This window comes from Ornithorhynchus anatinus, chromosome 21 (genome assembly GCF_004115215.2).
Source record: "Ornithorhynchus anatinus isolate Pmale09 chromosome 21, mOrnAna1.pri.v4, whole genome shotgun sequence".
NCBI classification, from domain to species: Eukaryota; Metazoa; Chordata; class Mammalia; order Monotremata; family Ornithorhynchidae; genus Ornithorhynchus; species Ornithorhynchus anatinus.
The window spans coordinates 16,822,327-16,834,513 of NC_041748.1; the positions used below are offsets into that span (position 1 = coordinate 16,822,327).

A 12,187-nucleotide genomic window follows, 5' to 3' on the forward strand; every position below is an offset into this window, starting at 1 on the left:
TCTACCCCAGTCCTGCTGGAAGACCTTGGGCCAGTCACGTAACCGCTCTGGGCCTCAGTTTCCTCCTTTGTACGATACCCGCTCTCCCCTCTCCCTCCGACTGAGCCCCGCGGGCGATCTGACGGCAGTCCATTGCTGTCGGGGCCGGTCTCGGACCACACACCCACATCCCTTCTCCCTCCCAGGAGGCTCACGGTACGTGTCCGGTGGGTAGAGAGGGGCCTGGGTGAGAGACCGTGGATGGCTCAGCGCAAACCATCACCGCTACTGCAAACACAATTAATTCAAATCATACACAATTCAAGCGCAAGTCCGGCTGGGGGTGGGACACACCAGTCCCTCTCAACCTTCGGTGTCTGAGCCGCGGCCACCCCAAAGGCGAGACGTTGGCCACAGTGTCCTGCGGTGTTTCCATGGACTCGGTGTGCGAGTGTGCGAGAAACTCTCGGGGCGACCCTCACAGCCACGGAAACGACCTCCCGGTCATCGCTGCCGCCTCCGAACCGAAGGATCGATCCCTGCAGACCGACAGCTCCTCGTGAGCAAGGATCACGTCTACCAAGCCTGGGCTTTGTAAGAATAATAATAACGATAGTATTTGTTAAGCGCTGACTATGGGCCAAGCACTGTTCTAAGCCCTGGGGTAGATAGAGGGTAATCAGGTTGTCCCACGTGGGGCTCACAGTCTTCATCCCCATCTTCCGGATGAACTGAGGCACAGAGGAGTTAAGTGACTTGCCCAAAGTCACACAGCTGACAAGTAGCAGAGGCGGAATTAGAACCCATGATTTCTGACTCCCAAGCCCGTGCTCTTTCCACTAAACCACCTTCCCAAGCACTTAATACAGAGTTCTGCCCCATAGTAAGCACTCGATAAATACCACTGATTAACAAGCGACAACCAGAGCCTTAATGGCCCTCAATCAGCAAATCTCTGCTCAGTTTATCTACTCTCTTCTCCCACTACACCCCAGCTCCGGCTCTCCATTCCTCTCAAGCTAACCGACTAGTACTTGTCTCTCCCCACTCTCCCGGAGGGGAACTAACTCCCTCTCCCTTTACAGCCGGCACAGCACCGCTCTCCCCATCTTCCAAGCCTTTTCTAAAATCACATCTCCTCCGGGGGGTCTTCCCGGATTAACTTCTCTTTTCCCAGGTAACCTCCCCCGGAACAGTCACTTGAGCCCTTCTGCACCCTCGACACGCTTGCCTACCCACTATCACCTGTAGCACGTATGTTCACATCTAACAGAAGCAGCAGGGTGGCCTAGTGGATAGAGCTCGGGCCTGAGAGTCAGAAGGACCTGGGTTCCAAAGCTGCTGCGCCACTTGTCTGCTGTGTGACCGTGGGCAAGTCACTTCCACATCTCTGTGCCTCAGTCACCTCCTCATCTGTAAAACGGGGATTAAGACTGGGAGCCCCGAGTGGGACATGGACCGTGTCCAAGCCGATTAGCTCGTATTAGGTCGTTCAGTCGTATTTATTGAGCGCCTAACTGTACGCGAAGCATCGTCTAAGCACTGGGGAGAGTACAATAGAACGATAAAACAGACACATTCCCTGCCCACAGTGAGCTCAGTCTAGAAGGGGAGACAGATATTAATACAAATAAATAAATGACAGACATGGACATAAGTGGTGTGGGGCTGGGAGAGGGCTGAATAAAGGGAGCGAGTCAGGGCGACGCACAAGGGAGTAGGAGAAGAGGAGAGGGCTTAGTCAGGGAAGGCCTCTCGGAGGAGACGGGCCTTCACTAAGATTTCCCTGTGAAGCTTCTGTTCAAAACCAGAAAACAGCCGCTCCTTTCTGGACAAATGCCACGGTTACTGGTATTAATCAGAGAAAAGCTCCAACTGCCCCAGATCTCGGGCGGGAGGCCTAGCTTGCATTTCCGCCCTCCGGACCCGAGCCGGGGGGAGACCCTCCTGACCATCCACGTTGCCGGCCGCTCGGGCCCTCAAACAGGCCTGCCTCTGCCCGTCGCCCCGTCTCCCTCGGGCACCGCCGCGGTCCAACCCGGAGCCCGAGGGTCCCCAGAGTCGGAGGCGACCCCTCCCCGCTCCCGTTTTCTGCAACGGCAGCGGAAAAGCTCCCTGCCTTGGGTTCAACTCTAAAGGCTGGTGCTCCTCTCCCTGCGGGCCCATCCAGGGCGGCGGGGGGTCCCAAAAGTTTTCCTGGTACAGAGAGAGAGAGGGGACCCAGGGTCTCAGCGTGCCAGCTGGAAGAGGGCTCCCTCTCTCTCCCTCCGTCTCACCGGCTCCGTCTCTCCCCCTCTCTCAATCCCTCTGCCACACGCTCTCTCCATCCCCACTACTTCACCATCCGGCTCAACACCAGAAGCGCCTTTCTCCTCCTCCGAGGGGCCGCGAGGCGGAAAGAATTCCCATTTGTCTTCTTTGTTGGACTCTCTAGCCCGGCGGTTCGGCGAGGAGCAAGAACTAACTAAATACCACAAAAATAGCAATAAGTATTATTATTAAGACGGGGCTGACGCGGCCCGGGGCCCCACAGGTCAGGATCCTGGCTGGAGCCAGCCGAGCTCCCGCACCAGGGCACTCGCTGGCCAAGATCTTTCCACAGACGTGGCCCGCCTCGGCCCCTCTCCCCGGCCTGTCCGACGGTGGATAATTTCCCCCTCGACCGCCCAAGTGGGTCCGTGGTAATGGAAGCTTTCGCCCTCTCGACCTCGGGCAAGTCGCTTAACTTCTCTGGGCCTCAGTTTCCTCCTCTGTAAATAAGGGACAAAATATCTAGTCTCCTTTCCACTTAGGTGGCGGCCCCTTTGGGACTGTGTCCAACCCACCTGTCTTGCCCAGTGCTTGGCCCAGAGTACGCACTTGATAAACACGATCAGCATTTTTTATTATTATTAGCTTCCCTGAATAAAAAAAACCTGCCTCGGGCTTACCTGAACCGGGAAACAGGTAGAGGCAGTGTGGCTCAGTGGGTAAAGCATGGGCCAGGGAGCCAGAGGACCTGAGTTCCGATCCCGGCCCCGCCACTTGCCCGCCATGTGACCCGGGGCTTGACTTTTGCAAAACGGGGTTTCAATACCTGTTCTCCCTCCTACTTAGACTGTGAGCCTTAGGTGGGACAAGAGACCGTTTTTGGCCTGATTCAGGTGGCGTCTACCCCAGCGCTTAGAACCATGCTTGACACACAGAAAGCACTTAACAAGTACCATGGGAAATAAAAAAGAGGGAGAGGTGGCGGGGGGAGGCCGGAGACTTAGGGAATGATCCATCGGGGAGGACCGATTCCACCCAGGATCAGAATTCCAACCCACAACCCTTCACGTCCACGGCCGCTCGATCTGATCCGGGGCCCTTCCTTCTCATGCCACAGGAAACGGGAGTCTCTGAGTTACGACTTAATGACGACTTCTAACGCCAACTGGGAGAGTGAGGGCTCGGTTCCCCGCGATGGACTCGGACACGACTCCTTTACTACGGTGACCAATGCTTAGTACGGTGCCTCGCGTATAGTAAGCGCTTAACAAACACCATTATTATTATTATTTCCCAAGAGGCGATGGCTCCGCTGGGCCCTTTACCACCCAGCTGTCACAGTGCCCCGTTCCAGCTGTCTGCCAGCTATGGGGTCGGGGCAGGCACTGGACATTCCCCCTCGCCCAGGGTGTGGGTGACAGGGAGACCACAGCCCCCCTCCCCAACCCTCTCCCGAAGGGCGTCAGCAGCTTGGGCATCTTCCATCTCAAAATGCCAGGCCCAACCTCACTCCCTGTGCCCGGGTCTGAAAGTGGAGGGGCAGAGAGTGGAGGGGAAAGAGTTGGGAGGGCAAGGGATGGAGAGGCAGATGACGGAGGGGCAGAGAAAGTGGAGGCAGGGGTCGGAGGGACGGAGGATGGAGGGGCAGGAGACGGGGGAGGGCGGAGGATGGAGGGGCAGGGGACGGAGAGGTGGAGGATGGAGGGATGGAAGATGGAGGGATGGAAGATGGAGGGGCAGAGGATGAAGAGGCAGGGGATAAAGGGGCAGGGGATAAAGGGGCAGAGGATGAAGGGGCAGAGGATGGAAGGACAGGGGAAGTAAGGACAGAAGGAGGGGGCAGGGGATGGAGGGGCAGAGAAAGTTGGGGCAGGGGGTGAAGGGGCAAGGGACAGAGGGACAGGGGACTGAGAGGCAGAAAAAGTAGGGGCAGGGGATGGAGGGGCAGAGGATGGAGGGCCAGGGGATGGAGGGGCAGAGGACGGAGGGGCAGGAGATGGAGGGACGGGGAAGTAGGGGCAGGGGATGGAGGGGCAGGGGGTGGAGGGGCAGAGGATGGAGGGGCAGAGGATGGAGGGGCAAGGGGACGGAGGGGCAGGGGACGGAGGGGCAGGGGACGGAGGGGCAGAGGACGGAGGGGCAGGGGAAGCGGCCTCTCTGCCTCCCCTTCACCTCCCCTCTGCTAAGCCCTCTTTCCCCCCTTTCCCTCTGCTCCTTCCCCTCCCCTCAGCACCCTGCTCATTTGTATATATCTTTATTCCCCTATGTATTTTGTTATTGCGGTGTCCATCCCCTTGCTTTTATTTCTCGTTGTCGTCCGTCTGTCTCCCCCGATTAGACCGTGAGCCCGTCGTTGGGCGGGGATGGTCCCTCTGTTGCCGAATCGGACACCCCAAGCGCTCGGTCCGGTGCTCTGCACACCGTAAGCGCCCAATAAATCGTCTCCAATGAAAGGAAGGCTGGAGGGGCAGGGGGCGGAGGGGGCGGAGGGGGCGGAGGGGGCGGAGGGGGCGGAGGGGGCGGAGGGGGCGGAGGGGGGGGTCTCGGGCCGGCGGGCCGGCGCGTGGTCGCCACGGCGACGTGGGACGCCGGTGGGGGGCGCGTCGGGGGCTCCCGGGGGCGGCTACTCACAGGTCGGTGACGTGGGCGGGCAGGGCGGGCAGGGCGGAGGGCGTCGTGGCGGCGGCGGCGGCGGCGGCGGTCCCCTCCCCGGAGCCCCGCGGCCCCCGGAGCCCCCGGAGCCCGCGGCCCGAGCAGTTGACGCGGCAGGAGGCGCCGGCGCCGGGGCTGCAGCGGCAGCCGAGCCCGCAGGGCAGGCACCGAGAGGCGGGGCGGGGCCCGGAGGCCTCCCCGGAGGAGGAGGAGGCGGCGGCGGCGGCGGCGAGGCCCAGGCACAGGCCGAGGCACAGGGCGAGGCGGCGGGCGCGGGGCGCGGGGGCGGCGGGGCCGGCGGGAGGCCCCGGGCTCCGGGGGCTCATGGCTCAGCCCGACACCGGCAACGGCATCGGCATCGGCCCGGGGGCTCCGGGGGATCGGGCGGGACCTCGGGGGTGTCCGTCCGTCCGTCCGTCCGCCCGCCTGCTCCGCCCGCCCGCTCCGCCTCCGCCCTGCGCCCGACGGGGAGCGGGGGACGACGAGGCTCCGCCCCCGCCCCCCCACCCTCCATAGGCTCCCGCCTCGACCCCGCCCCCTCCGCGGCCCCTGCCCCGGCCCGACTCCGCCCCCTGCTCGGGCTCCGCTCCCTCATTGGATCCCTTCCCCAGCCGGACTCCGCCCCCTCATGACCCCGCCCCCTTTAGCCCCGCCCCTGCCTTCACTCCGCCCTCCCCGTTGGCGCCTCCTCCCTCGGCCCCGCCCCCCGTCCGACTCCGCCCTTCCTGCGGGACCCCGCCCCTTCCCCGGGCCCCGCCCCCTTCGGTATCCGCCCTCCCCCTTGGCTCCTCCTCCCTTCGCCCCGCCCCTTTCCAGGCCCCGCCCCTGCCGGAATCCGCCCTCTCTATTGGCTCCGCCCTGACCCCGCCCCTTCTCAGGCCCCGCCCCTACCCGACTCCGCCCTCCCAACTGGCCCCGCCCCTCTCCTGAATCCGCCCTCCCCATTGGCTCCCTCCCCTGGCCCCGCCCCCTCCTGACTCCGCCCTCCCCATTGGCTCCCGCCCCTCCCCTGGCCCCGCCCCTCTCCGGACCCCGCCCTCCCTATTGGCTCCCGCCCCTCCCTCGGCTCCGCCCCTTTCCCGACTCCGCCCTCCCATTGGCTCCTCCTCTTGCCTCGGCCCCGCCCCCCACCCCTGCCCATCATTTTGGTAGCGAGAAGCCCCGTGGCTCACTGGAAAGAGCCCGGGCTTGGGAGTCACAGGTCATGGGTTCGAATCCCGCCTCCGCCACTTAGCTGTGTGACTGTGGGCGAGTCCCTTCGCTTCTCTGGACCTCAGTTCCCTCATCTGTCAAATGGGGATGAAGCCTGGGAGCCTCACGTGGGACAACCTGATGCCCCTGGATCTCCCCCAGCGCTTAGAACAGTGCTCTGCACGTAGTAAGCGCTTAACAAATACCAACGTTATTATTATCTTAGCCCATTCAAAGAGGGGAGGCTGTGGTTGTGAATGATCCACCAGGCTACGTGGATTCTCTGTATCCCACACAGAATCGAACACATTAGCACTTCATAAAATACTACACCTAATTTTATTATTCTCTATATTGTTGTCCTTCCCGCTGGGAGAAGATATCGTTAAACGATCGATTGATTGATCGCTCATTTTTATTGTGATGTGGACTATACTCTATAAAATGCCTTTTTAATGCTATTTGCGAAGCACTTACCGTGTGTTCTGAGCCCCAGGGTAGATAAAAGAATAATCATGCCAGGTATAATGTCTGATCCACGCGGGCCTCGCAGTCAAGTAGGAGGGAGAATGGGTATTCATTCATTCCTTCAATACTATGTATTGAGCGCTTACTAGTCATTCAGTGGTATTTACTGAGCCCTCACTATTCCTTCACTAGTATTTATTGAGCCCTTACTAGTCCTTCAATAGTATTTATTGAGCCCTTACTAATCCTTCAATAGTATTTATGGAGCGTTTACTATTCCTTCAATAGTATTTATGGAGCGCTTACTATTCCTTCAGTGGTATTTATTGAGCGCTTACTATTCATTCAATAGTATTTACTGAGCGCTTACTATTCCTTCAATGGTATTTATTGAGCGCTTACTATTCATTCAATAGTATTTACGGAGCGCTTACTAATCCTTCAATAGTATTTATGGAGCATATACTATTCATTCACTAGTATTGATTAAACGCTTACTATTTATTCCCTAGTATTTATTGAGCGCTCACAATTCATTCACTCGTATTTATTGAGCTCTCACTATTCATTCACTCGTATTCATTGAGCTCTCACTATTCATTCAATGGTATTTATTGAGCCCTTACTATTCAATCAATGGTATTTATTGAGCACTTACTATTCCTTCAATGGTATTTATTGAGCGCTTACTTTTCCTTCAGTGTATTTATTGAGCTCTTACTATTCCTTCAGTGGTATTTATTGAGCGCTTATTATTCATTCAATAGTATTTATTGAGTGCTTATTATTCATTCAATAGTATTTATTGAGTGCTTACTATTCATTCAATAGTATTTATTGAGCACTTACTATTCATTCAATAATATTTATTGAGCGCTTACTATTCATTCAATAGTATTTACTGAGCGCTTACTATGTGCAGAGCATTGTACTAAGCGCTTGGAATGTACAAATCGATAACAGATAGAGACAGTCCCTGCCCTTTGACGGGCGCACAGTCTAATCGTTGATGGGTTTACCGTCTAATCGCAGAGCACTGTACTAAGCGCTTGGAGTGTACAATCCAGCACTTGGAATGTACAATTTGGCAACATATAGAGACGATCTCTGCCCACTGACGGGCTCACAGTCTAATCGGGGGAGACAGACGGACAAAAACAAGACAACATAGTCACGATAAATAGAATCGAGGGGATGTACACCTCATTAACAAAATAAATAGGTTAATAAAAATATAGACAAATGAGCAAATAAGCAGAGTGCTGAGGGTCCACAGGGAGAAGGGTGCAGATTTGCATGAAGGGGAGTCGGGGAGGGTGGGTAGGGGTTAAGAGGGACAGGAGGGAGCCCAGCCTCAGAGCAGGAAGACGAGGCAAGCGGAGCTCTCGCGTCCATCCCCACCATGGCTCGGAATCCTCTTCTCCTGGTCCTCCTCCTCCTCCTCCTCTTCACGCTCCTACCAGGTCAGAGCAGGCCTCCGAGCCTCACCCCACCATCCTTCCCCGCTCCCCCGGCCTCTCCCCACATCCCCCGTTAGTGATGGAGCACGTCCCGTGGGCAGGATCCCAGATTAACGCCTCTCTAGAGGCGGTGTGGCCCAGTGGGTAGAGCCCGGGCCTGGGAATCAGGAGGACTTGGGTTCTAATCCCCACTCCGCCACTTGTCTGGTATGGGACTTTGGGTGAGTCATCTCTCCCATCTGCACAGCACACGCACACACACACACACATATATATATATATATATATATATATATATATATATATAGCTATAATTGATTGATTGATTTATGTAAATTAACACCTGTCTCCCCCTCTGATAATAATGTTGGTATTTGTTAAGCGCTTACTATGTGTAGAGCACTGTTCTAAGCGCTGGGGAAGATACGGGGTCATCAGGTTGTCCCACGGGAGGCTCATAGTTAATCCCCATTTGACAGATGAGGGAACTGAGGCACAGAGAAGTGAAGTGACTTGCCCACGGTCACACAGCTGATAAGTGGCAGAGGCGGGATTCGAACCCACGACCTCTGACTCCCAACCCCGGGCTATTTCCACTGTGAGCTCATTGTGGACAGGGAAAGTGTCTGTTTGTTGGTGTATTGTACTCTCCCAAGTGCTTAGTACAGAACCTTGCCCACAGAAAGCACTTAGTAAATGTGACTGGATGAATTAATTAATTAATTGATTGATTAATTAACTTCTCTGGGCCTCCGGTCCCTCATCTGTAAAATGGAGATTGAGGCTGCAAGCCCCACGTGGGACAAGGGATTGTGTCCGTTGCTTGTAACCGCCCCAGCGCTTAGTACAGAGCCTGGCTCGGAGTAGGCGCTTAACAAATACCATAATAGAGAAGCCATGCCATAAGAGAAGCAGCGTGGTTCAGTGGCAAGAGCCCGGGCTTGGGAGTCAGAGCTCACGGGTTCAAATCCCGGCTCCGCCACTTGTCAGCTGGGTGACTTTGGGCAAGTCACTTCACTTCTCTGGGCCTCAGTTACCCCATCTGTAAAATGGGGACTAAGACTGTGAGCCCCACGTGGGACAACCCGATCACCTTGTATCCTCCCCAGCGCTTAGAACTGCGTGTTACACGTAGTAAGCGCTTAACAAATGTCATCATCATCATTATTATTATTCTTATCATTATTATTCTCATCGTCCCGATGGTCTCCCCCGCCAGGTTCGGGCTGTCAGCCCACGCTGATTCAGGCACCCTCGGTGGCGGCGGCCAGGGGATCCACCGTCCAGCTGGTCTGCACCCTGAGCGGCGTGCCCGGCGGCCTCTCCGTCCAGTGGTTCCAGCAGCGGGCGGGGAAGGCCCCGCAGTTCGTGCTGCACGTCCCGGGCCACGGGGGCCGCGGGTCCCGGGGGTACGGCATCCCCGACCGCTTCGGAGGCTCCAGCTCCGGCTACCACCGCTACCTGACCATCAGAGACGTCCAGCCGGAGGACGAGGCCGACTACTACTGCGGGATGGCGCACGGCGGGGTGGAGTCCGACGGACCCGAGGGGAAGCGGTGACCGGCCAGAGAGCGTCCCTTCCTCCCCCTCTAGACTGGAAGCTCGTCGTGGGCAGGGAGTGCGTCTCTTATGTTGTCCTACTGTACGCTCCCGAGCTCCGTACGCTCAATAAATACCACTGACTGACTGACGGTTTCCCCCAGACTCTGGCCACTCACCTCGGGGGGCTCCCACGGACTCCAGGGCCGGACCTTTATTGGGGGGGAAGATTTCTATTTCTTTTCTGCATGAGGGGGTCTCCTGGCACCGAACGCCCGCGTCTCCCTGGGACAGTCACCTAGACGCTCAGCTCCTTCATTCGTTCCTTCAATCATATTTCTTGAGCGCTGAGTGCAGAGTGCTGTACTAAGTGCTTGGGAAGTTCAATTCAGCGGCAAATAGAGACAATCTCTGCCCACGACGGGTTCACAGTCTAGAAAGGGGAGGGGGGCTGGGTCTACCAGCTCCACTGTATTGTGCTCTCTCAGGTGCTTAGCCCAGTGCTCTGCGTACAGGAAGCACTCACTAAATACCCCCGTTCGATTGATTGAATGATCGAAGAGGAGGCACCAGTAGGAGGTTCTCTGAAAACCGCCCGGCCTAGTGGATGGAGCCTTGGCCTGGGAGTCAGAAGGACTCATCTCGGCTCCGCCACGTGCCCGCTCTACCACCTCGGGCGAGTCACTTCACTCCTCTGTGCCTCAGTAGCCTCATCTGTAAAATGGGCACCAAGACCGTGAGCCCCTTGTGGGGCAGGGACTGTCTGACCTGATTATCTTGCATCTACCCTAGCACTTAGCCCAGTGCCTGGAATACAGAAAGGGCTTAACAGATATGATTTAAAAAACAAGAGAAAAAACTGGCATCCGTTAAGTGTCTACCACGCTCCAAGCACTGTAATCCTGCCTTATGCCATCGAGTCGTTTCCGACCCATCGCGACTCCGTGGACGCATCTCGACCCACCTCCACCGGCCGTCGTTCTGGTAGGGGATCCGGGGAGTTTTCTTGGTAGTGCCGGGGTAGATGCAAGTTAATCAGGTTGAGCACAGCCCCTCTCTCTTGGGGGGCTCACAGGCTAAGGAGGAGGGAGAACAGGTATTGATTCCCTATTTACCGATGAGGAGACTGAGGCCCAAAGAAGTGAAGTGACTTGCCCAGGGTCACACGACAGGCAAGGGGCAGAGTTGGAATTTGAACCTACCTCCTCTGATTCCCCGGTGCCTGGTCTATAGTAGTTGCTTAACAAATACCATTAAAATAAATAAATACGCTTAACAAATATCATTAAAATAAATAAACAATGGCTGCTTGCCCCCTAAGGTGCGTTTCACCTCAGGGGAAGGGCAGAGGAAGCTTTGAAATAGCCAGGGGGTCTCAAGACCCCTGTTGACTTCACAGTGGCCTACTGGAGAGTCAGGAAACACCCTGGGGCACCTTAGGCAAGTCATTTCATCTCTCTGAGCCTCAGTTTCCTTATCTGCTAAATGGGGGGGAAGAGAGATGTGAGCCCCGTATAGGACGGTGTCCGATCTCATAACAATAGCACCCCTGGGCTTAGCACAGAGGGAGTGCCTAATAAATAGTAATTGTAGTGTCCCTTAGCACTTACTCTATACCAAGCACTTTACTAAGTGCTGGGGGAGATAGAAGATAACCAGGTTCCCACATGGGGCTCGATAGTGAGCACTCAATAAACATGATTGATTGATTTATTGATTGATAATTGATGAAATAGTGAATCATGTCTCTTCTGGGTTGGCTCAAGGGGAAGGGCGAAGAGAAGCAGTGTGGCCTCTTTTAGATCGTGAGCCCGTTGTTGGGCAGGGATCGTCTCTATCTGTGGCCGAATTGTACATTCCAAGCACTTAGTACAGTGCTCTGCACATAGTAAGTGCTCAATAAATACGACTGAGTGAATGAAACAGCACGGGCCTAGGATTCGGAGGATCTGGGCTCTAATCCAGGCTTTGCCAGATTGCCTGATTGGCAAGTCACTTAACTTCTTTGGCTCTCAGTTACCTCATCTGTAAAATATGGTTTTAAAATAATAATAACAGTGGTATTTAAGCGCTCACTTTGTGTCAAGCGCTGTTCTGAGTGCTGGGGTAGATACAGGCTAATCAGGTTGGACGCAGTCCCTGTCCCACGTGGGGCTCCCAGTCTTCATCCCCCTTTTACAGATGAGGTCCCTGAGGCCCAGAGAAGTGAAGTGACTTGCCTGAGGTCACACAGCAGACAAGTGGTGAAGCCAGGATTAGAACCCAGGACCTTCTGACTGCAGGGCCGGGGCTATGCTGCTTCTGTTCTCCTTCCTACTTAGAGTATGCGGGACAGGGATTGTGTCAGACCTGATTAGCTTGTACCTATGCCAGCACTTAATTAAAGCTGGACACATAGTAAATGCTTGACAAATATAATAATAATAATAATATTGGGAGGCCACAGCTCTTACTAAGTTGCTTCTGAGACACCCCTTTGGGAAACAAACCCCAAAGCAGCCTGAGAAGCAGCTGAGGAAATTAGGAGGCCACAAGTCTGACCGGTTCGAGTTGGTGGAAGTCCTGACTTGGACAGGTTCAGCCCTAAATTAGGTGAGTCTTGGGGTGTGGGACAAGTTTTGAGGAAACCCAAGCAGCCCCCCGCGTCC

At 55.9% G+C, this 12,187-nt stretch overlaps 1 gene segment (V, D, J or C); it reads left to right on the forward strand.

Moving 5' to 3' along the window:
* Positions 1-413: 413 nt before the first annotated feature.
* On the forward strand, positions 414-9,737 carry LOC100682077. The segment is given in 3 exon segments: positions 414-538; positions 3,347-3,402; positions 9,220-9,737. Coding segments are annotated over 3 exon segments (522 nt in total).
* Positions 9,738-12,187: the final 2,450 nt, after the last annotated feature.